The sequence below is a fragment of the Peromyscus maniculatus genome, chromosome 16, assembly GCF_049852395.1.
Source record: "Peromyscus maniculatus bairdii isolate BWxNUB_F1_BW_parent chromosome 16, HU_Pman_BW_mat_3.1, whole genome shotgun sequence".
In the NCBI taxonomy this organism is placed as follows: domain Eukaryota; kingdom Metazoa; phylum Chordata; class Mammalia; order Rodentia; family Cricetidae; genus Peromyscus; species Peromyscus maniculatus.
Genome location: NC_134867.1, coordinates 14,908,004 through 14,933,917, shown reverse-complemented (window position 1 = coordinate 14,933,917; position 25,914 = coordinate 14,908,004). Strand labels below are relative to the sequence as shown.

General features: G+C 44.5%; 1 protein-coding gene across 3 annotated transcripts in view; it reads left to right on the top strand.

The window, feature by feature from the left end:
- The window catches only part of Cdk19 (cyclin dependent kinase 19), a 131,650-nt gene extending 110,484 nt beyond the window's left edge, over positions 1 to 21,166 (top strand). For all 3 annotated transcript variants that reach the window (XM_042262042.2, XM_076552416.1, XM_076552414.1), the window contains 8 exons: positions 2,395 to 2,526; positions 6,338 to 6,481; positions 6,636 to 6,705; positions 13,097 to 13,169; positions 13,710 to 13,807; positions 14,377 to 14,455; positions 15,078 to 15,344; positions 16,955 to 21,166. In XM_042262042.2, coding sequence (XP_042117976.1) covers positions 2,395 to 2,526; positions 6,338 to 6,481; positions 6,636 to 6,705; positions 13,097 to 13,169; positions 13,710 to 13,807; positions 14,377 to 14,455; positions 15,078 to 15,344; positions 16,955 to 17,083 — 992 coding nt within the window. In that variant the 3' untranslated portion in view covers positions 17,084 to 21,166. The remainder of the gene's footprint in view (positions 1 to 2,394; positions 2,527 to 6,337; positions 6,482 to 6,635; positions 6,706 to 13,096; positions 13,170 to 13,709; positions 13,808 to 14,376; positions 14,456 to 15,077; positions 15,345 to 16,954) is intronic.
- The last annotated feature ends 4,748 nt before the right edge of the window (positions 21,167 to 25,914 follow it).

Below are 25,914 nucleotides of genomic sequence, written 5' to 3'. Positions count from 1 at the left end.
TAATTTTTTAAAATTTAATTAAAAGGTAGAGAATAAGAAGAGAAACATTAGCTTTTGCCTGTAATGTAAAATGCTTTTCAGTGGCCCAACAGCATCATACATTTCCACCACCACATTAACCAACAACAGCAGCCAGCGCCTGTCACTCAGGGAAGGTGGTGTGTTCAGTATTCTAGCTGGTCATGAAATAACAGGTGCAGTAGTGGGAAAATTGCTGGCTGGCCTTGTTTGCACTAGAGAAACATAGTTTTAAAAGGGTAGGCATCAGCACGGGGTTCCTTGGTTACCTTGAAATTTTTTTTAGGACCGCCAGAGTTTTGGTACTCCAGAGCAATCTCATGAAGCATTATACATTATTTCAAACTCAAAAGAAATAATATAATGAATTATAATTTAATGTATATTATATCATATTTAGTTTCTGATTAAATGACCCATTGTAGTTACCTGCATTTGTTCTTTTTATAGTACATTTGGGTTCCTTACACATTGAAAATGTACTGTGTATATTGTATATTTTAAATTATGTGGATTTATCATCTTGTGACTCTGCCTTTGTGGTTTGTAATTACCATGTGTATAATTTACTGGATGTCAGTCAGTGCTTAAGAGTCTGGCTGCTAAAGGGCTCCGTGGTGCCTTAGTTGAAATGCCTAACACACAAGTATGAAAGACCTGAGTTCAGATCCCCAGCACCCACATTAAAAGTTAGTCTATTACTACAGAGCTGGGGGTGTTAGAGACAGGAGGATTCTGGAGCTTGCAGGCCAGCCAGCCTAACGAGTGTGTGTTGAGCTCAGGGAGAGAGAGAGACCCTGTCTCAAAAAACTAAGGTGGTGACTATTGTGTCACAAAACCTCCTGGGGAAACGCCACACAGTTGTCTACTTACCCCAGAGAGGGAACTCGTGGCCGAGTAAAATAGGTACCACCAGAGACCAACTTTGTGATGGGTGAGGGGTTGCTTCCAGGAATTTAAGTGGAGCAGAAATGACTCAAAGGCAGGTGTACCACCAAAGCCCACTCAGCAGAGGTGACAGCTCCCAAAAGCTGGGAACCTGGAGCACACTGCACAGCCTGCAGGCGGCTCAACAGGTTGGAGGGTGTCTTTTCCAAGTGACTCCGTTGGTCTGAGCCTCTCCCAGGCAGGTGGGCTCCTCTCTGCCTCTTTCCGGTAGCCGGTCTGCTCGCTGTCGGTTTTTTTGCGGCTTGGTTTGCCTCACAGTGACTCCCAGCAGTTGTTACTGTGTGTCCTTGGGAGGGAGGGGCATAGTGAAATCTGGTCAGTTTCAGGGACTTCCTGAAGTTGTTTCCCTTCTGGTTTCAAGCAGTCTGCACCAGCAGGGAACTTTCCAGCTGAGATGGATTGTTTCAGTTTCTAAGGAATGGCTAGACAACATAAGAGTTTGAGCAAGACACCTGATAGCAGCCTCTGCGGGCACACCCACGGCATGTGCACACAAGAAGAGGGCTGCTAAGTCAAAACCTGGCTTTTGAGTGCTGATGACTTGCTCTTCCTATGAGCATAGACAAGTCATTTAATTGTCTTCGGCTTTAGAGTCCTCATCTCAGAAGCGAGAAGCAAAGTACTAAAGTAGGATTCTTATGAAGGTGATATGAGGTTGGATGATGTGTATAAATGCCATATGTAAAAGTGTCTTATAGATGTAAGGTACATCCTATTTATGAAATCATAAAAAAGATCTCTAGAACCTTAGAGTGACAAGTATCCCCTAATACTTAGTTTCTTTACATCTTTGTTAAATGAATTACTATAGCAACTGTCTGTATATCTCTTAGAGCAATTATCTATTATATATATGTGTCTTAGGTATGTTCTCGGGATTGTGCATGTGCTGTTACAGTCGACTTTCTAGGAGAAAGGTCCTGATAATGGTATTTCTGTTTTGCATGCTCTAATTGCTCCCCCATAGCTGAGTGTCTAGTCCAGTGTCCCTGAGCACAGGCTTGGGAAGAGACACGGGTAATCCAGCCCTCCGGGGTGTGTAGCACCTGATTCCAGGGCACACTGAACTAAGTGGTATGGATAGTCAGTTCTCAGGCAGGGCGGCGTACAGTCCTAAACAAGGAGACTTTGGTAATGTTTCAACTGCTCCTGAAATCCAGGAAGCAGAAGTTTAGGCTCACCTCCCACTTTCACCTCTGAACTTCAGGCCTTCGCTCTCAGGAAGTCAGCATGCTTTTAAGCTTTAGTCTCCTTGTCGGTAAAGCAGATGGCACCAAGGACTGTATCTCAGTGAAGGTGAACATGGCAGTTCCCAACCAGGGTGCAGTTCTTAGAGCAGGCGTCCGTCTTTGGAAGGGCCGTTACCAACCCCTGTATGGCTCTGATAGCATGTCAAATTGAGTTTTGCCTATTTATTTTATTTTTCAGCTGACATGGGTTTTGCCAGATTATTCAATTCTCCTCTAAAGCCACTCGCAGATTTGGATCCCGTGGTCGTGACATTTTGGTATCGGGCTCCAGAACTTTTACTCGGTGCCAGGCATTACACAAAGGCCATTGGTAAGTGTCTATAAGATGGTTGACAAGCTGAGCGCTCCTAAATGTCAAATGGTTGGTCATAAAGCCATGCCCATGGCAGCAAGGACATGCACATCTTCCTTTATCGCTGCTACATAGCTGTTGATCTGAAGAGCTGGAGAGCGGGTTAGGAACTGGCTTTACAAAGAAAACCAGGACAGGAGCATCATGCTGGAGAAAAGCTCCTCCAAGTGTCCTAACCAAGACACAGTGTGATGTTCCATCTCTCTTGAATGGTCTGCAGAATGGCAGTTTGTCCATTAAGGCAGGAAACACAGACTTGGTAGGATCGCGTCACTCGGCAACTTGCCAGACCACCGAAAGGAAAAAACTAGAGAAAGAAAAATGGTTATGAATGCGTTTGTTAGGATTTATGATCTTCCTTACAGTGGAGACTTGGGAGATTTTGTTGTCTAACTGCAGGGAAGACGTGGCTATGGATAGAGAGTTAGCAGGTGAGAATCTCCTCAGCTCGGGAGATCTCTTTACAGCGAAGAACCAGAGAAGGCAGGGAGAGAGGAGGCAGTGGCCAGGACCGGGTCTGTCGTGTTGGTGTGCGGAGTGAGAGGACACTCCTCTGCATCCCCTCTCTCCACAGCTGCTGCTTCAGCTGCAGGCGGTAGCAGCCCGATCACCTTAGCTGCTGTGGCATCTGTTTAACAAGGGCACTAAGTGGAATGTTACTCAGAATCCACAAGAAACAGTCCAGGCTCTGTTGAACACGCTTCTGAAATAGCATGCCTCTCAGAGCACTGCAAGTTCTGTTGCTGTCTTTGGAGAGATGCAGTTAGCCTCGTAATTAATTCATGGGTCAAAAGCAGACACATAGTCCAGTGCCGTACCAGAAGATCTGATTTCTTCAAAATCCAGGTACCGTAGTGTAGTGCTGAAGGGATATTAATATAAATATAAGTCGATATAAATATAAAATATTCATGATTACTCAACGTTTGCAAAAGCTTCCGAGTGGTCTCAGAACTGTGGGGACAAGTGTGTTGACTGCAGAGGAATGTGAGTGTGACATGGACCTGTGTCCAGTCAGATCAGAGGCTGCTGAGGCTGTGCTGTCACTAGAGTGGCTGGAGTGGCCTCAGGACCGAGAGCTGAGACCCAGCGTGGCTCTTTGATCTTCCGACCTGATGGGTTTGCTTTTCTTGTTATCTCGGTCTTTTCCTCCCAGCTGTTGGGAACCTCAGAAGACAGCAGAGCGTAAGAGGGGAGAAGAAGTCTGAGAGCGTGTGTGTGTGTGTGTGTGTGTGTGTGTGTGTGTGTGTGTGTGTGTGTGTGTGTATGGAGGGGACTGTTAGCTGGAAATTAATAGAGCCGTCAAAGAAGAAAGATGGTGTGTAGTTCAGGGCAGGAGTGGTCATCGTTTTTGCATTGCAGCATGTAAATGACCTCATCATCCATAAATGCATTGGGCCGTATTCATAGCTACCCTGGGACTCATGCAGCTTGAAGTTGAACATGCCTGGGAGAGGATGTGGAATCAGAAGCAATCCATATGCCCCTGGCCCTCACCTGCAACTTGTATAACATATTAAAAGGAGATTTCCCATTAAGAAAAGAGATATTTAGCCAAAATATTTTTTTCTGCTAAAATTGTTTCTCACTGCCTTGTTTTTTTCTATTGCTGTGACAAAAACACCACGACTGAGGCAACTTAGGAAAGAATTTGATTTGGGGCTCATAGTTCCAGAGGGTTTGATATCGTGGTGGGGTGGGCGCGGCATTCCGGCCCGCAGCAAAGCATGGTGCTGGAGCATGAGCTGAGAGTTGACATCTTGGCCCACAGGCTGGAAGCAAAGAGCTAACTGGGAATGGCCTGGCCTTTGAAACCTTGGAAAGCCCAGAGCAGGGGCCAAACATCCCATAGGGGCCGCGGGGGCGATTCTAATTCAAACGGCCACACCCCCAAAGTTAATGTCACACATACAACAGGTCCCCAGAAACCCAGCTTTCCTGGGCAGTTCTGCTGTGTGTCTATCCACTGGGGAGCACACTTCTTGGAAAGCGCAGTTGTAGTAAGTAGTTTTCTTTCTCAGCTTCCCTCTGCTGTTGAAATAGATGTGGTGGGGTTGTTATTTATTGTTGTTGTTGTTTGTTTTTAATAAATGTGAGGAGAACTGAAATTGAATTTTAACCAGTTTGCAACTTTTTTGCTCAGTTAATGAGATTTACCACTTAAGATAAAAACGTAATTACTTGCCAGGTACTAATTCCTGCAATGCTAGTATCTGGGAGGATGCTGATGCAAGAAGGTTGTGAGTGAGTTTAAGGCCAGCCTGGGATACACAGTGAGATCATATCTCATCTCCAAAACAAAATCGTAATAACCAATTCTAGTCAATCCTAATTATCCATTCACAGTAGAAGTTAGGTAGATTGATAAGATAGAGAAAAATAATCCCTTCCAAATCAGTTATCTCTGAGTTTAAAATATATTCATAACAGTCTATATAAACACACACGTTCACTCATTCTCACTTTTCCTCATACCTGGTTTGTGTCAGAAACAAGTATAAGTGATGCAAGAGCTGGATGAAAATACAAAATTAAGATAATGTTGGCAGGCCGGGCAGTGGTGGCGCATGCCTTTAATCCCCGCACTTGGGAGTCAGAGCCAGGCAGATCTCTGTGAGTTCCAGGCCAGCCTGGTCTACACAGAGAAACCCTGTCTTGAAATCAAAACAAAAAAACCAAAACAACAACAATGAAAAGATAATGTTGGCAGGAAACAGAATTTAACATTCTTGCTTTTCTGAGGTTCTTTATGCAAACAGTTCACAGGGAAGTCTAGATTTTGCTTTGAATAGAGGACCAATCAGGAGTTGACATGACTGCCAGCTTATAGTAGCAGGCCTCACTGACTATATTAGAAGCCATCAGGAGGAAGAGAGATGATGGAGCTATTAGAAACAGGAGTGACAGACAGCATGATGTGGAAGACAGGAAGGAATTAAGAAGCCGACACAATATTACTGTGTGGTACTGATGGATGTCCCTGATGATTATGACAGTGGCTGTGTCATTAAGGAAGATTAGATTATGTTTTATGGCCTTTTATCATAGCAGGTCATGGTATGGTAAACAATGGTTACTGAAGGCCATTACCCATTATCCAGAAGGCTGATTTCTGTGGAGGGAGATAACTATATGGTCAGAGAAGAGAGGCATTTATAGGCAGAAGTTTCTCTCCCACCTGCCTGTTCCCAAATACCCAGTAGCCACTTCCCAAATTGACACGGAGGCTTAATATTACTTATAAATGCTCAGCTGGTAGCTCAGGCTTATTACTAACTAGCTCTTACATTTAAATTAACCCATCTTATCTGTGTTTAGCCACATAACTTAGTACCTTTTCTCAATGGCATTCTCATCTTGCCTCCTCTGCGACCCTGCCTTTCCTCTTCCCAGAATTCTAGTCTGGTTGCCCCACCTATACTTCCTGCCAGGCTACTGGCCAATCAGCATTTTATTAAACCAATTCGAGTGATAAATCTTTACAGTGTACAAGAGCATTATCCCACAGCAGCATTACAACATAGCTTTCTGTTGGGTAGTTTGTTTTATAACAGAGCATACTGACATTTATTCTAATTAATGAATATAATTAAACTATTTGTTTATGTAGTTTATCTTCAAGATGTGTTTGACATTGTGGTGAACTATTCTACATTCCTCTACTAAAATATAGTTTTGTGTGTCTATTGGAATTATATGCAGTAATTGTAACTAGCGAATGTATATAAATGTAATGCATTTGTGTAAGAAGCTGTTTTTCCCTTCATAGATATATGGGCAATAGGTTGCATATTTGCTGAATTGTTGACGTCAGAGCCTATTTTTCACTGTCGTCAGGAGGATATAAAAACAAGCAATCCTTTTCATCATGATCAACTAGATCGGATATTTAGTGTCATGGGGTTTCCTGCAGGTAATTTGTTGCCCTTTTCAAAATACTATTTTGAGTTATATTTCAAAAGTGTTCCATTGTAAGAGCATGCATGAAGTTTGTTTTATGTTTATTTTCAAATTAAAAGAATTAGGAGACTTAATAAGATATTTTCTATAAATATTTTTTTTTTAAGATAAAGACTGGGAAGATATTAGAAAAATGCCAGAGTACCCAACACTTCAAAAAGACTTCAGAAGAACAACGTAAGTAATTCCAGATTATTGAAGTCCATCTGTGCTGGGAAAAACAAAACAAAACAAAAATCCCAGATGAGTGATTGATGAAGAGCAGACAGGTACGGAAGCTGGGGAGTCCAGGATGGAGGTGCTGGCAGGTTCGCTGTCTGTTTGCTTGCTGTCTACTCTGAAGAGTGTCCTGTTGCTGCGGTCTGTGGTGGGAAGGCAAAAGGGTGTGAACTCTGTGTTAACCCTCCACAATCAACACCTTTGAGGGCCTCCCTTTTCATACTTCACACTGGGGTGATCATCAGAGTCAGCATGAATATTGTGGGTGAGACAAATTCTCAGGCTTGTTAATTACAGATTCTAGCTTCAGTAGGAGAAGTCACTCTTCTTTTAAAAAGGATGTAGGTTTAAACCAGAGACTCAGATGTTAGTTACCTGTCATGCCTGTAATTTAAAGAGTATATTCCGAATGATTTTAGCTATATACCCAGTTTAGGGCTGTGATAGTTAAAAACAGAGGCAGGCCCGGTGGTGGACAATCCCAGCACTCAGGAAGCAGAGGCAGGTGGAGCTCTGAGTTCAAGGGCAGCCTGGTCTGCAGAGCAAGTTCCAGGACAGAGAAACCCTGTCTTAACACACACACACAAAAAATAAATAAATAAATAAAAACAGTTACAATTTTACTATAAGGAAGGCCTCAGTTCAATACTGTAGCTGTGGTTTTATTTGTATCTGAGTAATGACTGGTGACTGAGATGCTGCCATAAGAAACTGGGAAGGATGGCAAGGAGGAGCCATATGGTCCAGGATCTGAGTAAACGAGTTGCTGGAGGCGTGTGTGTCGAGTAGAAGTGACGGGAGTGCAAAGGCCAGCTTCCCTAGCCGGGGTGTGTGTGTGTGTGTGTGTGTGTGTGCGTGTGTGTGTGTGTGTGTGTGTGTGTGTGTGTGAGTGTGTGTGTGTGGTGTGTGTGTGTGTGTGTGTGTGTGTGTGTGTGTGTGAGTGAGTATGTTAGTAGATTGGCTTATAGGATATAGTCCAGTTAGTCCCACACTTAGTTGGTTGTCTCATACTGGAGAGGCTGAGAATTGGGTCGTGGTTCGGTCCACAAGGCTGATGAATGTCTCAGCAGTCTCAATCTGGCACTGAAGGACTGGACGGTTCCTGGAGAGCTACCCATCTTCAGTCTACATTGGCATCCCAGAGAAATTGATTCTAAATCTGGTGAGGGAACAGCAACAGGATAGGCAGGCTTGCCAGTAAGAGTGAGGGCGAGCAGGCAAACGCAGTTTCTTCTTTCATGTCTTTGTATCTGGGCTGCCACCAGAGAGATGCTGCCCACATAGGGTGCATCCTCTTGTTTCAAATAATCGGAGAAAGAGAATTCCTCACACTCCCAGGACCCCCTTGGCAGCTCACAACTCTCTGTAACTCCAGTTTCACGAGATCTTACACCTTCTTCAGTGGGCACTTTGTGAGCATGGTACACAGAAATATGTGCAGCCAGATGCCCATATATAGGATAATTTTTTTAAAAGAGAAAAAAAAAGAATTGGAGATGGTTCATCAGTTAAGAGCATTGGCAGCTCTTACAGAGGACTTAGTTCAGCTCTCAACACGAAAATGGCAGTTACCTTCTGTAACTCTAGATCCAGGGGATCTGATGCCTTCTTCTGGCCTCTGCAGGAAAACACCCATACACATTGAAATAAATAAAAGTAATAGTGATAATAGACCCCTTCACAGGAGTGCTCCAGTGGCTTGCATTTTAGTTGGTTCCAAAAGTGCAGTCAAGTTGACAACCAAGGTCACGTCAGCTTACCAGCCAATTTTCAGTACAACAGTTGGTGGAAACGAAAGCAGTTGTCATAAGGGAACTGGAAACAGCGCCGCTCATCTCGGCCCGTGCTCACGAAGCCTTTGGTAGGGCCTTCTGCCCTCTAGAAGAACCAGACCCGCAGGGTTTTGGCCTGGCCTCCTTTGTCACTCCACATTTTCCTTGACACACCCCACAGTTTTGATGGCCTCAGTTTACCACCAGTTAAGCTAAAGTTTCCAGTTTGTACAGCTTGTATGTCCCAGAGAGGTGCTTGGTGGGTAGAAGCAGCACTTAGCTCACTAAACTGCATTTATTACTCAGTACTTCCCCAGTTTTCAAATTCACTTTCTAAACCGCTGTGGTAGTTGTAATTGTTCCCCCTAAGCTCCTAGGGGGTGACTCTTGGGAGGTGTGGCTTCGTTGGAGTGGGTTTGGCCTTGTTAGAGGAAGTGTGCCACTGTGGGGGTTTTGAGGTCTCATGTGCCCAAGCCACACCCATTTCCTGTTGCCTGCAAGATACAGGACTATCAGCTACCCCTCCAGCACCATGTCTGCCTGCACACTGCCATGTCCCACCATGATGATAATGGACTAAACCTCTAAACTGTAAGCCACCCCCAATTAAATGTTTTTCTTTATAAAAGTTGCCGTGGTCACGGTGTCTCCTCACAGTAATAGAAACCCTAACTAAGACAACCACCAACGGAATCTCGGCCTGAAGCAGAACTCCTACCTGCTCAAGACCTGTGAGGCAGAGGCTTCTGTCTCACCCTCATGCATTTGACGTCCTCAGACCTCTGTGCATTCCAAATGATTAGGACATCTGCTCAATTCTTCTAGAAATGCTTTGAATCTGTTTCTGCCCATCAGCTTTGCCAGTATAGTTAGAACCCCAGCATGCCGTGCTGACAATCCTGCAGTGGCCTTTCTGTGGTGTTTCTGTCTCTACAATCTGGGTGGTGGCACATGCCGTTAATCCCAGGCTGAAGAAGGCTGATCTCTGAGTCAGGGCAGTCCAGTCTACGGAGTGGAGCTCCAGGCCAGCCAGGTCTACATAATAAGACCCTGTCTCAAAACCAAAACAACAGCCAACAACAGACATCACTACAGCAAAATACACTGAAAACAGCGATCTAGAAAGTACTTTATTTCAAATAAAATAGTGTTTCAAAAGTAAAAGAATATTAACTTTCTTTTATCAGAGAAAAAGAATTTCCGAAATACTTTGCAACTGAATCACTAAGAGTGGCAATAGATGTTTTTGTAATGGTTCTAAAGTGTCAGCTCCAAGTAGCTCTTTTGAAAGCAAGGCGAGGCTGAGGGCGTCAGGCGGCTCACTGGGAAGATGTTTGGATTTAGTCTTCAGCAAGCCGAAAAAGAGGGAGAACACATTCGAAGGAGATTGTTGATTGGCTTTGTAAAACTGAATGTTCAAATAAATACAACTTGATAAATACTTAGAAAGTTTATGTTGTTTTAGAAACTGTTCAGCTCCTAGAAGAGGAGAATTTACAAAGTCTAAAGTTAAGAAAAAATAAAACAGCTACATCCAAGAATTCGGCAGAGAGGCAACTTCAAGGCTTTTTTTATATGATTGAGACAACTTAGCATCTAGTGTTAACTCAGGAAAACAGTTGATTGGACAGAGATGCCCTGAGACAGGAAGAGAAATGATTTCTCTGTAAACCATAAGGCTTCTTCCTCTTACCAAATCCAGTACCTGCCTTGTCCATAAATGCTCTGATATACCCAAGTCCAGGGTACCACACAACGGGCACTTGTTCTTCTGTAAGAATGAGTGCTTTTGGAGCCTTGGTGCAAATGTAGCTTCTGAATGGGTGCTGTGAAGCATGCGCTGTTGTCCCAGATACCCAAGAGGCCAAACCGGGCTTGAGGCCAGCCTGGGCTATATAGCAAAACCCCATCTCAGAAGCAGGGTCGGAGAGATGGCCCAGCAGATAAGAGCACTTGCTGCTCTTGCAGAGGACCCGGGTTCGGTTCCCAGCACACACATAGTGGCTCACAACCATTTGTAACTCCAGTGCCAAGGGGTCCAACACTCTCTTCTGGCCTCTCAGGTCACTATTGACATGTATCTCACATACATACATGCAGGCATACATTTGTATATGTAAAATAAGTATAAATTAAAAAAATAGTATGTTCTGATTGTTAGGAATATGTAAGTCATGGTAATGTTTACCTAATATGTGTGAGGCCCTGGGTTTGATCCCTGGTACTTTGCCAAGAAGAAAGCAAAGGTCCACAGCAACAAAACAACAACAAAAATACTTCAGATGTGCACCTTTGACCTGATCGTCCCAAGAATTTGTTTTAGGAAAATCGGGTTGTTACAAGGTACTGTTTAGTTCTTCACTCTTTGTAGGGAACAAGCTTACAGGGTGGGTACGATGATAATCCACTTTTTCAAATGAGAGCTTAGTCTTCATAGATGTTAACCTGTTGTTCAGGATCGCACAGTGGGGGAATGATGAAGCCAGAGTCGAGTGCCGTCCCTGTGTCTCATGCAATAGTGTGTCCTTGCCGTGTGTGCCGGGTTAGCTCATAAGGACATACGTCTCAGAGCTGTGATGAAACCACTCCAGATCAGTGGGCAGTTCAGCTACTCAGAATAATAGAATGTATAGAACTGTTGCTAAAGGAAATGTTAATGAGACAACATTAAATGTAAAAACATTAAATTTTTATACTGGTTCTAATTTTATAAATCCAAAGCAAAAAAAAAGTCCCCCTGATTTTACCGTTTGTAAAGCAGAGGTGACTGTCCTTTGAGAGCCACATCTATAACTCTGAGATATCTCGTTTTTTTTCCCAGGCACCTCCCTTTCTAACACTTTTTTTGTTTGGGGCTTTTGTTTTGTTTTGTTTTGTTTTTTGAGACATAGTTTTTCTATGTAGCTCTGGCTGTTCTGGAACTTACTATGTAAACCCAGCTGGCTTCAAACTCACAGAGATGCGCCTGCCTCTGCCTCCTGATCGCTGGTATTAAAGGTGTGCGCCACCACCACCCAGCCTCTATTTAAACAATCTTAAGGAACACCAATTCTGCTCCAAAAATAAATAATAAAAGACAGGGAAATCATCAAGACACTAATAATGGTTTATGATTTATACATGTAGAGCACATTTTTTAATATTTTAAAACTATTTAAATAGTTCATACCTAGGAAATAATATAAATGTTGTATACTTAGAACAATCAAATGAATATCTCTACACTCACCTCTTAACCTCAGAAGTAGAATGTTACTGAGTGGACCAGCATCTCTGGGCCCCTCTCTACTTGTTCCCTCTCAGAGGGAAGACTGGATACTCTGAATTGTGTTTGTAACCCCATACAGGCATCTCTAATACTCACTTAGTTTGATGGGTCTTCAAGCTGTATGTAAATGGTGTCATTCATCTTCCCTATTCAGTTCACGTATTTATAACATTTCATTTACTCTGACTAAATTAACAGTTGGTTTACCCAGCATTTAATAGGTGGACATTTGATTGTGTATAGGTTGGAGTTTTGTTGGTGGGTTTTGTTGTTGTTTGTTTGTCTTATATTATAGAAATGCCAGTAAGAATATTCTCATATGTCCTGATACTCATGTGTGCACGTGTCCCGTAAGCTAGGCCTGGTAACAAAGGCCTACGACCCTCCCTGCTCAGGAGGCTGAGACGGGGGGTGGGGGTGGGGGTTGGGGGTGGGGGGTTTCCAAGCGTACAGCTTGGCGAGACCTGTCTCACGAATGGGTGCTGTGGGATGTTCTGTATGTCCTGTGGGAGCCCTTCTTGGGTTCTTTGTGGCGTTACCCAGCAGGTCCGCATAGAGGATGATTAGGACCATGGGCCTGAGTGCAGGTGTCTGAGATGGTCTGCACTTGGCTGTGCTGGGGGATGGTCTGTATGTCAAGTTGTTCTGATTGATCAATAAATAAAACCTGATCGGCTGTGGCTAGGCAGGAAGGATAGGCGGGACTAACAGGAGAAATAAAAGGACAGGAAGGCAGAAAGAGAGACTGCCAGCCGCCGCCATGACCAGCAGCATGTGAAGACGCCAGTAAGCCACCAGCCACGTGGCAAGGAATAGATTTATGGAAATGGTTAATTTAAGATAAAAGAACAGTTAGCAAGAAGCCTGCCACGGCCATACAGTTTGTAAGCAATATAAGTCTCTGTGTTGACTTGGTTGGGTCTGAGCGGCTGTGGGACTGGCGGGTGACAGAGATTTGTCCTGACTGTGGACAAAGCAGGAAAACTCTAGCTACAGGTGGGGAGATGATGCTCGGCTGTACAACACTTGCCTTTATGCATGGCCTCCTCTACTTCAGAAGCAGAAACCAAGCAAGCCGTCTCTTAGACGTGAGTGCACATCAGAGCAATGGCTGAATTTCAAGCTATTTGTATTTTCAGTTCTAATGGTTACACATAAGCATCCCCAAATGACCAGCACTAAAAACTGATATGTAGCGTTTAACAACTTTTCTTTCCTACTGTGTCGGTGTTAAGTAGTGGGTTTGCACAGAGAACCTGCCTTCGAACGGTCCTTTAGGACTACAAATCACGGGCTCCTATCCTTGCAGGTACGCCAACAGTAGCCTCCTAAAGTACATGGAGAAACACAAGGTCAAGCCTGACAGCAAGGTGTTCCTCCTGGTAGGTGCTTCTCCCCCACCGAAACCTGCTCACACAGCACCTCCTGTTTCCTGCAGAACTGTCCCAGCTAGTCTTCCTTTTGAAAAGGAGAGGGAGGGGGGAAAGGGAGAGGGAGATTGATTAATTGCTGGATGCTTGAGAAATTAAATCTTATTCCATTGAGAATCATCCTTGACTTCTAGCCTTAAATTTCTTATATGATTCGTATCAGAAAAAAGAAAGAATTTTAAGGGTCCTTAATGGTAATTTCATAAACATGTATGTAGTATACTAATTGTTCAGGGAGCAGTATAAGATGATGTGAGGGTTAGCAAGATGGTTCAGTGGGTAAGGACATATGTTGTCAAGCCTGGACAGCTTGGGTTTGATCCCCAATCCCTGGAACCCATGTGGAAGAACTTACTCTAAACACACGCATGCCCATTAGTGTGTAAAAGATGTGTTAGATGTTAATTATGTCAGATATCAATACAAAAGTCAGGTAGGTGACCTGTCAACAACCTTTTCATGGGCTGTCACATTTCTTATTTGTTGCTATAGCTTCAGAAACTCCTTACCATGGATCCAACGAAGAGGATCACCTCAGAGCAGGCTCTGCAGGACCCCTACTTTCAGGAGGACCCCTTGCCCACACTAGAGTACGTACCCTTCCTTCTCCGTGGTCTGTGCTCCATGTTGAGGGTGTTGGATGCTGCTGAATGCCAGGGAGCACAGAGAACATCTCCTCAGAGAAAGGGCCACAGCAGCTTCCTAGACGAAAGCCAGAACAGATGCAACTCAGGCCCAAGCAGCAAGAGCAGAGGTTAACCAGAGGACCGGTGCACCCGGCAGCCTGCCCACACCTCGCCCTCCAAGCCTGTGCTCTGGGCTTGTAAATACTAGACACCGTTTTTTCATGTTGAAGCAAATGCAAAGACAGTTTCGTTTGGTACTGCTGCAGTAGTGCTGACGAAGTTCTGTGTCATACTGCAAGCCTGCGAGCCGCAGTCCAGCAGTCCCACCTCAGCCGTGACAGTGGCAGTCGGCAGGGTGGGCAGGTAGTGACTTGTCCCTTCCTTACTACTTAAATTAGGATGTTCAGAAGGCGTCCAGCAAACACCAGTCATGGTAAAGAATGGGATGCAAGTTAAGAAAGAAAAAGTAAAATTATAAAGGAAGGTGATAGAATTACAGATTGTGACGTGTGTTTCTTTTTCAATGGTTTTAGTGTGTTTGCTGGTTGCCAGATTCCATACCCCAAGAGAGAATTCCTTAATGAGGATGAACCAGAAGAGAAGGGCGAGAAGGTATGAGCTCCATGCAACACTGACTTCCAGAGCGTAAACGCAGCGAAAGGATAATTGAGGGGCATGATTTGATCTGTACACTTGCCCACCTTTATGTAACTTATGTTTATTTTGCTCTTTGTGGAGTTTGGAGACTGAAGGTGGACTTGGAAGTTTAAACTGAGCTTCTGTTTTGTCTTAGGAGCCCATTCTAGTCCCGGTTCTTGCTCATTTTGCCCAGTGTCCTCTCCACCCCGCTATACTTTCCTGAGCATCACCCCATCCTATGTGTTAATGGGCTGTATTAGCCACTCCCCTGCTCTGTTTTCCAAAGTCCTCACTGAAAAGGCTTTTAGATGTTGTAAGGAGTGTGATGCTATTTCCCATGTGCCTTGTGGTACCCACTGAAATGTCTGTTGAATTTGGAGATGCCTCACGGTCTAAATGAACTTCAGAGACCTTTGCTGTTCAGGGCTCACTGTGGTAATCTTCGGGAAGGATGTATGTTGGAGGTTGTCACCCGTGGGACCAGGTTATACGCAGGTGTGTCACCAGTCACACACGTGTATCAGGTAGTGAAATGGGTTTCCCATTCATGTGGCTTCACAGTAACATTTCGGATCTTTCTCCCTATCCCTAAAAGAACCAGCCACAGCAGCAGAACCCGCACCAGCAGGCCGCAGCCCCTCCCCAGCAGGCCGCAGCCCCGCCACAGGCTCCTCCACCACCGCAGAGCAGCGCCCAGACCAATGGCACTGCAGGGGGAGCCGCGGCCGGTGGGGCTGGGGCTGGCGCAGGGCTGCAGCCCGGCCAGGACTCGGGCCTGAACCAGGTGCCTCCAAACAAGAAGCCCCGGATCGGGCCTTCAGGTGCAAGCTCAGGCGGCCCTGTTATGCCGTCAGATTATCAGGTACCGCGTGACTGCTCCTTTTTGGTATGAATGTATTTTTTGAAAGAGGATATTGACTTCTAACAAATCCTCTTACAGTTAAATAATTCTTAGCCCCAAAATCTGATATAGAAACTAGATAGTTATGTTTCTGGCGTTCCAGGAAAGGGAGGATTTTTTAAAATCACATTTCGTGCAATTGTGAGGTATTTCCTATTGTGACTTTTTATCATAACACCCCTGGGAGGGAAAAGAAGGAGGCGGAGGCTCCTTAAAGAAATGTCAGTACTCTGTCCGTGCTGACCGCAGATTGGACAAAACCGAGAACCCTGAGAATAGACAGAGCTTGAGAAAGATTGCTCTTACTGGAGGAAATGGTCAGTCAGTGGCCACATAGACACAGGAAATGATAAAGACTGAGAAACAGGCCTCAGGAACAATTGTAGTCATACTAAAATTGTTTTAACACTAGATAGTACTTTTTGGCGTTAAGACAAACAAGAAGTTGCAGCTGTAGCACTGGTTAAGGAAACCAAAGGGGAGACGGCTCACATGGGATTCTAGGATTTGTAAGGAGTGAGATGCCTCCAGGTTTGTTTATCACACTCTTCAAAATAAGCCATTTTTAACATTGTCCCCAAAACAGTGCCATATTTTGTTTTCTTGTATTCGATTCTGAGTTACTTTTACCTTGTTGTATTCGTATTGAACTGTTCTGTGAGGAGAACAGTTTCCATGGATGCCTTTTAGTTTCCATGGGTGGGGTTTTAGGCTGTTTTAATAGAAGCAAGTATGATTAATACTTCAAAAAGAGGAGCATGGTATGGTGGCCAGCCCTGGAATCTCAGCACTCGAGAAACTGTAGGCAGGTGGATTGTTGAGAGTTCCAGGGCCCTGCCTTACACACACACACACACACACACACACACACACACACACACACACACACACGAAAAGAAAGGGATATGCATTTTTTCCCTATTGAAAAAGAAAATATTGTCATTAAGAAAGTTGTTTTAGCACAAGGTTTAGCCTAGACTGAAAGCTGTCTGTCTGCTGTCTCTTGAGGCCAGTCATGTAAGCAAATTGCTTCCTTTACTTTTTAGATAGGAAATAAGACTTCTTGGTGAGAAAGTTCCATTTTGAATATCACCTGAAGTTTACAATCCCCGTCCCCAGCTGGCCTGCCCTGACAGCCTTCTCATTCTCTCATTGGCAGGCTCCCAGTGTCCCTCATTCGTGCTCTGAAAACTCTGCCTTAAAAGAATGGTTTCCTAGTCACCGCTAGTTATGAAAGGGAGAATTATCAGTATGCAGTTATATCTTACGGATATCACTTTTTCCAGTTACCAGATTGTTTTGTTGTCAGATCTTAGTCATGGGAAGGTTAAACCCCTCTGCCTTTCTTTACCAGTACAGCTCACCCTCCCCACTGCCCAGCCAAGTCCAGTGCCAACCAGGGTGGTCACAGTAGCCTAAGCAGGCCGCTATTCCAGACGAGCAGAACATGTCAACTGCTGTGGAGCTGGGCAGGAGCCTCAGGCCGAACGTAGCTGACAACTCTGTCCTGGATTGGCGTCCTGAGTGAACCCCTCTCTGCAGTCAGTAACCCCCTTCCCTGTTTTTTCTAGCACTCCAGTTCTCGCCTGAATTACCAAAGCAGCGTTCAGGGGTCTTCCCAGTCCCAGAGCGCACTAGGCTACGCTTCATCTCAACAGAGTGCACAGTACCACCCATCTCACCAGACCCACCGGTACTGATCACTGCCCTCTGCTCGGCCCAGACTGCAGCAGGGCTGTGTCTGCATCGTGAAGAACCCAGGAGGAAGACTGTGACGCCAGGCAAAACTCAGCACTGGAGAGGAAACCTCCGCGTACTGAGTGTCTGAAGGACTAATATCTCTTCTTGGTTGACTTGAAGAAGATTCTTGTGAAGTGTCCCCAGCCCTCCTCCCTGCATGACTTCCCCGTGACCTCCCTGATGGAGCCTCCATCTGCCCAGCACTTCTGTGTCCTTCAGCAGTCTCTGGAGGAGTTTCTGGTGCACCTTTCTCACGCTGTAGCAATCATTCTAATTTATCTTTTCTTAGGACTTCAACGTTTTAGGAACAGGGTTCCGTGGTGTAGAGTTTTATACTTCATGAACTGATGGAACAGCACCAGGCGAACGCACCTTTGAAAGCACTACACAGTCTTCACAGACTAACTGCTTTGCTCTTGGAAGTCTTAAAAAGAAACTGTTACTGTCCCAAAGTACTGTACTTGACGTTTTTATTTATCTCTTTCAGGGAAGGTCTAGTAAAAGACAAGTGTGGGACAGAGGGTACCCACAACCAAAAACGGCGTCGATCTTTGCAGCTGCCATGTCTATGCCATGAAGAACTGAAGTAGTTGGTGGTTTTTATATAATCGTTCATGTGGAACTTAGTTCCCAGAATCATCATATTCTGAATAATATTCAGTAATTAAAATTTATAATTTTAACCTTCATGTAGCTAAGTCTACTTTGAAAGGGGTTTCAAGAGCTTTGATGGAATCTGGTCCTTTGGGACCCACCTGGGAAGTCTGAAGAGACTGTTAACTGCACTAGGACTTCACAAAGGAGTCATGCTGATCCAAGGCCAGTCTTCCCGAAGGAAAAGCTTCTCCGTGGGTACCCTGGGTACTGCTGGAGGCACTGGCTGCTCCACAGGAGCCGTTGGTTTCTTCATCCTCTCCACATCTGGGGCAGCCTGAGTGACTTTCTTACATAATCAAGGATACTCCAATCGAAGCCTGTTAATTCACCCACAGTGTTTTCCATTTGTATTTACATTAGGCATAGAGTGACTATTTTTAAAGCATGTTAAAATTTTAGGTTTTATTCATGTTCAAAGTATGTATTACGTATGCATAATTTTGCTGTTGTTGCTGAGACTTAACGCTGTCAAGAATCTTTTCTATTGCACTGAATGCTTTCTTTTGCCCCTAGGAGAAAACTTAATAATTGTGCCTAAAAACTATGGGCAGATAGTGTAAAGTAGATGAGGTGAATATTTGCATTTCCATGATCTACGAATTAGAGGGGAGTTCTTTTTTAGCTACTTTTAAGGAATCCCTCACCCTCCAGAGTCAAGAGGAAATGTAAAGGCTCAGTGCTCCCACTGCTTAGCGCTCTCACGGTAGTGCAGGGGGCGAGACCATCTCTGTCTGATGCTCCCAGCGCACCAGCCTTGTTCTCAGTGTTTCTTGAGCTAGAAAAAATAGCCACTTGTTGTATATGCAAACTATATGCATTTTTAAAAACTATTCTTGTGAACTTATCTACCTGGTTATGATACTCTGGGGTCCATATTCAAGTAAAATAAGATTTTAGAAGCCAGTATACATTTTGCACTATTGATGTGATACTGTAGCCAGCCAGGACCATACTGATTTCTGCATAATAATGCTTATAAATAGTAATAAAGATTGCATAGTGACATGCATACCAAGACTGAGGAGGAAGTTATTGACATGCTCACTGGGAGGAATTTCTGACTGGCTCCATGGATTTTTATCCCTTATATTTTTAAAAGTAAGAATCAGCCTCCTGCATAATGTAGCTACCTATATAAAGTTCCGTCTTGTGCCCTGGAGCCTCTGTCCAGGGCCACTGCTCCCTTACCCCAGGCTCAATGCTCTGCTGGGTAGAAAAACAAAGAACAAGACACATTCCTTGTTACAGCCGATCCAGTGACAATAAGCTCATGTAGGATGTCTTATGCCATGTGATTGACTTATAAATGTCATGATATGAAGGTCCTTTTGTTTACTTCCGAACCCGCTTGGATAACTATGCTTCTGAATTTTATAGTAAACAGTGTTATCGGGAGCAGGTATGTGGCTGACCACTTGAGGAGAAAGCCAGTGATTAACTGTCACAAAAGGCATCTATGCATATTTGAAATGTTCACAGCAGCCTTCTGCAGCAATTGGGTGGCCTTGTGGACAGAGCACATTCTACCAAGTGGTTGTAGGAAACCACAATGAAAATAGAAGCTCTGTTCCTGCCCTCGAGTGAGCTCACGTTTGATAAAAGACATTAGCCCCAGTCTGCGGATAAAACAAAATGCCCACAGTTCTTTGTACGCAAACTGGATACACAGTTCCGGCAGTATGCACCTATACATTCACAGGACTGTCCTGGCAAATCTGACAGATTCAGGGGATTTTGTCGGTTGCTTGCGGTGTTGTGTTTTCCAGGACATAACCGGAAAACTCCCTTCCATACGCAGCTGGGTTCCACGTCACTGCACTGGTTCTGGGCCTTTGCTTTCTCTTCTTGCCTCAGGGTCGGCGATGCACACCTGTGCCCAGTGATCCTAGAAGTGATTCTTGTTCATCACGTCCTTTCTTTGTAAAGGAAGCTAAGCCTTTCACACACATTAAGGCCATACATAGTCCATGGGGCGGGGCCTCTAGTGGGACCTGCGAATCTTCCTAAGGGTAGAATTTACCTTTGTGAGCCTCAAACGATTACATTCCTCTTTGAATATTTATTAGATACTATTTTGTCCCCCAGGGACACGTAGGCATCCTCCAACTTATGAGAACCTCGGAGTCTAGGGAGGTACTGAAGGATTGAGTTGAAAGGTCTCTGTTCTTTATATTAAAAGTCACTTTTAGGGGTAGCTTTGTGGCGAGGTGTCTGGGGAAAAGGATTCAGGAGTTTGGGACAGACTAGCTTAAAGCAAGGTCGCTTGGCTGGGGTGATAACATGAGGCTGAAGCAATCCTTTTGATGAAGTAAACCGTGAAGGGAGATGCAGAAATCAAGGACATGTCTATTTTTATATCTGTGCTTTTGAGACTTTAGAACTTAGAATTCTGACATTCTGCACTATTTCACTCTAACATGAACTAATACCTTGAAGACAGGAAGGGATGATGTCCACGTGCATTCACGTTCACTGCCTCATGCCTGGTGCAACAACTTGCTAGTTGTTCTCTGTGCCTCTGAAATGATGCTCTTTTGTCGCTAAAGGGAAAAGGAACTGGAGAGTAGGGCTTGCAGCCTGCTTGGCTTCTGAGTTAATGTGTAGCTGTGGCCCTCTGAGGAGGACTCGCAGGAAGCTGTGGCTCAAGCTCAGGGCTGCTCCCCAGGAGATGGGGAAGGCAGTGGATGGCCATGGGGCTTAATGGAGGCTTGAAGGAGTCAATACAAGTAATAATTTTATATCAGATGTAGCAGTGTAGGTCCCCATAATCATCAAGAATAGTCATAAATATCCTAACCCCAAAGGTCAGTGTTTGAGGACTTTGAAAAGTGCGTTGTCCCCAAGGAGGTGCTTATTCCTCTGAAGCTGTCGCCGAGAGGGAGTGACGCGGATGTGTTATACGGGAAATACCTAATGCACTGTTATCACCTATCGTGAGTAAATTAATACTATTTAATTTTTTTAAAGCTTTGTCTGGGTAGACACTAAAAGCATTATACAAAGCCAGGACTGAGGTGTCCTTTTTAATAACAACTGAAAGTACTTTTTATATATGTTATACAGTATGTCCTTTCTAAACTAGTTTGTATTTCTGGTCATTCCCATTTGTGAAGTCCCTGTCTATCCTTTTCTGTCCCTTTCTGCACGCACCCCCTCTGTATGACGTAGATATTGCCATGGCTCTCCTTGCTCTGCTGTGATGTGTGTACACTCCAAGCCCGCCGCCCTCGGTAACCCATTCTGGGGGTGCAGAATGTGCTGACTCTTCAGAACTGAGGGCTTCCGCTCTGGAGTTACCCAGCCATCCTTCTCAAAGTGACTGTTCCAGCTACGATAAGTTACATGTATTTTATATTCTTGGTTGAAATAAAATTTAATTGACTTTGTGTCTGTGTGGTTTATTTGAGATGTGGAAAACTATTTTTAAATTTAAAAGTATTGCACACATGTGCACACACATGTATGGGCAAAATAGTGCACGTATGGAGAGCTATGTTAGGTTCCTATTTCTGTGATGAAATAAATACCCTGACCAAAAGCAACTCGGGGAGGAAGATGTTTATTTCATCCGACAGCTTGTAGTCAAGGCAGGAACTAATGCAGAGGCCATGGAGAAATGCTGCTTACTGACTTGCTTCTCCTCAGCCTGCTTTCTTTGAGAACCCAGCCCCACCAGCCCAGGGGTGGCAGAGCCCATATCAATCATCAGTCACAGAAAATGTGTCCTACAAGCTTGCCCACAGGCCAGTCTGGTCGAGGCCCTTTCTCAATTGGAGGTTTCTTCTTCCCAAGTGACTGGCCTCTGTCAAGTTTACATAAAGCCAGCCAGCCCAAGGCTAGAGCACAGGGAGGACTTCCTTCTCTTCTACCACGTGAGTTCCAGGATCCAGCTCAGCTGTCAGGATCCGAGGGAGTGCCTTGGCCTGCTGCACCCTTTCACTGGTCCCCAGAGAACCCTTACAAGCCTGGTTTTTTGTTTGAGTCAGGGTCTTACTATGTCGCTCTGGCTGTCCTGGAACTTGCTATGTAGACCATCCTGGCCTAGAACTCAAAGATGCCCCTGCCTCTGCCTCCTGAGTGCTGGAATTACAGATGTGTGCCACCACCACCCAGCTGCAGCATACTCTCTTATTCAGGGCAGTTATGTCACAAAACCAAACGGGGCTTGCAGATAACTCAAAAGTAAATTACAGCTTTCTAAACACCTCTGAAGAAAAATGTCTAGGAATTTTATAAAGAAAACAGTATTTTTGTGAATGGAGTGGGGCAGCAAGATTCTCCTTTTGAAAGGGTGTTCTGTTGGACATGGCTGCCCATATAGTCTGCCTTCTGAGGTCACTGCAGTAGTCAAAGGCATCATGGAGTGAAGAATGTTTTAAGTGACTTAAAATACAAAGCTGCTCTTTCTTTGTAAAATAGACACTATGCATCCAGCCTGGCCGTTTCCCATAGGCATTGATTGTGCATTCGGCCCTGTCTTAGGGTTGCTAGTGCTGTGATAAAACACTGACCAAAAGCAACTTGGGGAGGAAAGGACGTATTTGACTTACATATTCTGGGTCACAGTCTACTGAGGAAGCCAAAACAGGAACTGAAATAAGGCAGGGACTGATGGAGAGGCCATGGAGGAGTGCTGCTTACTGTCTTGCTCAGCCCATTTTCTTACAGCCTCTAGGACTACCTGCCCAGGGGTGGCACCACCCACAAGTATCTGGGCCCTCCCACATAAGTCATCAATTAAGAAAATGCCTGTCTTAGTTAGGACTTTCTATTGCTGTGAAGAGACATCATGACCATGGCAACTCTTAGAAGAAAAACATTTAATTGAGGTGGCTTGCTTACACTTTCAGAGGTTCAGTATATTATCATCATAGTGGGAAACATGGTGGCATGCAGACAGACATGGTGAAGCTACATCTTGGTCAGAAGCAACAGGAAATCAACCGACACACTGGGCGCTGTCTTTAGCATAGGAAACCTCAAAGCCCGCCCCCACAGTGACACACTTCCTCCAACAAGGCCATACCTACTCCAACAAGTCCACACCTCCTAATAGTGCCACTCCCTATGAGCTTATGGGGGCCAATTACATTCAGACTTCCACAGTGCCCCACAAGCCTATCTGGTGAGGGCGTTTTCTCAATTGAGGTTCCCTCTTTCCAAATGACTCCAGCTTGTGTCAAGTTGACATACAACCAACACAAGTCCTGTGCTACTTGTAGGATAGATCTTGCCTTGGAAAACGTGTTTGCTCCCTGTCCTTTCTCAAAACCACCTGGGTAAAAGAACATGGACTGAGTAGACCCTTAGCACTCTTAGGTGGCAACTGGAACATCATATCCCTCGCAGACTCAGTTACTTGGTCACTGCTCCAAGGTTTCAGGCACTTAGACCCGACGCGGTGCACACCCAACACAAAGTAGGTATTGCATGTGGCCAGTCAGTAGCATCATTTGTCAGCTTGCATTGAAATCCTGGGCCGTATACCATGCCAAGTTTGTATGTGAACCAAGGAAATGGTTTTGATGGGTGGAAGCAATTTAGAGATCACTGATTGTGAGGTAGACACTGTTGTGGCCTCCACCGTCTCTCTCTTTGCTGTCTGAAGCCTCATTGGCTCACTCTGCCCAGCGTGACCATGCCTTCACATGAAGGCTGGGCCTCTTGTAGCAAAAGAGGATGGGTATTGGTTGGTCAAAAGGAAAGCAATGGCTTTGTTTTTGGCAAAGATACTGATTGAAGCATGGACGTGTCACATACCAGCCTGAATAATCGGAGGCAAATGCTTCTGGGAGGCAGTTTCTAGAAGGATTTGCTTTGAGCTTAAGATTAACACAGCAACATTCCCTTTCTACCTCTAGACGTTTATGAGTGAGAAGCTGTGACAGCTGTATGGGGACCGGGAAGGGAGCCAGCCTCACAGAACAAGCTGGGAGGACCAGAGAGAACAATTAAAAAAAAAAAAAAAAAAAAGCGGGAACTTAAAAAAAATAACATGAGATCAGGAAATTAACCGGCCCCGAGGCTGCCCGATTCTGAGCTGCTTTTCTGAAAGATTGGGATTTCTTTTTTCAAACTCGAATTTTCCTTGCACTTTTTGCTGTCAGTTAAGATCTCCAGCTCGGAGGGGTTCACCTTATTTAGTGCTAAGATCATGGACCCTCCCTTGCAGCAAACATCGTGTCTGGACTATTTGTTGTCTGGAAGCCTTGGCAGGTTACAGTGAGTGAGTGTCTCTTCCCGTATTCCAAGCTCTGAGACCTCTCTATTTAAATGAATGACTCTAATATTAGCATTTTTAATGTCTCTAAATTAGAAAATTAAACATTTGTTCCTTAGCAGCAGTGGCAGGCTATGATGATAAACAGTACTCAGTGCTCTAACAATAAAATCCCTCGTGCCTCAGGGCATGCACAACAGCCCTGGGCCTCTCCATGTTTTCTGTGCAGGTGTCATGGTGTCTGGGCTGGGGCTCTTCTTTTTTTATTCAATAGCTTGCAGCAATCCCCTCCCCTTCTGCAAGGCACTAGAAGAGGGTCTCACCCTCTGTCTTCCAAGTCCTGGGCTCTGAAAGTACTATGAAAGCTTTTCCATCTGACCTCCCTCCATGACTCAGCCTCCACAAAGCGTCTTTTGTAATGGTCTGTGAGAGATGTCTGCTTCGATGTGCGTGGTTTAACATGCAGTTGTGTATATGTTCTGTGTCTTTCTTTTATTAGTTTGCATTTTATCCGCCTCTACTCACTCCCCTGCCAAGTGAATAAAAGTCATCAAGAGACGGTAGCTGATCAGGCTGGGGAGATGGCTGGGTGGGTGGCTAGGAATGGCTTGCTTTACAAATGTGAGGATCCGGGTTCAGACCCCGAGCACACATGTGAAAACCAGACATGTCTACATATGTACGAAATCCACGAGAGTCTGTTTAAGGGGTGTCAGGGATGTATTAAGACATGAAATGGAGAAATACACTCACGAATACAGGGTATGGTAAATCCAGTTGCAGAGTCCTTGGAAAGCTGGGGACCAATCACATGCTGCTTCACGCCACCCGGTCTTCACCACCCTCTGGGCTCATGTACGCAGACAGAAAGCCACACCCTAGGGCTTGTACCCCCCAGCCACTGGCGGAATGAATTCCCACAACACTTCCCCTTTTCTTTCTTTTTTTAAAAATAAGGTTCTAAACCTAATACAAAACTATATACAATAAGAACAATTATTAAGTATTATCCAGGAGAAAAAAAAAGGTGATAACATAACCTATCCTGAAGGATCTAAATCTTGATCCTGATATGCTCTTAGCTAAGAGAGTATTGTAACTGTAATTATCTAGGCTTCAACCCTATCAAAGACTTGAGAAGGAAAATAATATTACCTGAGCAAGTAGGAAGTACAAGCAAGCAACTTCCGAAACATGCAAGGAATGACAGAGGCAGCTGGCTGCCTGGACAGTCACCCATTGCTTCTCTCTGCAGTGTTGGGGCCTCCACTTTTGGCTACAGGCCTAGAATATCCGACAGACCATTTTCAGAGACAGGAAAATTTGAAAGACTGTCCTACCCTGTCTTGGCAAGGTGCAGCAGTCACTTTTCCCTTTGTCCTGCTCGTCTGGATTGGACAGCGTGCTTACTGTCAGCAGTCAAGGCCAGGACAGTTCTTTGCCCAGCAGGCCATTTATGCAAAGGGGAAGACAAATTATATCAGGAGTGTCATTGATGCCCAATATCTCCTCGGGAGTAGATTGGTGCTGCCAGGAGCAATCTTGTCTCAGGTCATCAGAATTCTGTTATTAAAACATTTAAATGCCATATTCTCTAGGTCTGTGCAGTGTTCGAAGATGACCTGTCCATTTGTCATATATCTCTGTATATCTAGAAAACCTAACTAACATGACTATAATTATGACAAGCATGGGTGACTATTAACCTGTAATTCTTATCTACATAAATAGCTTAAAGACTAAGGCTTCACATTATAAAAATAGTCTGCAAACAGATATTCAGTATAAGGACAACGACCTCGAATTTGTGACAATATACAAAAATTAAATCAGAGGTAGAACTATATAGTGCAATATGACAACAATATCCTTAATTTGTATCAATATACAAAATATCCTAAACAGAAGTAGAAC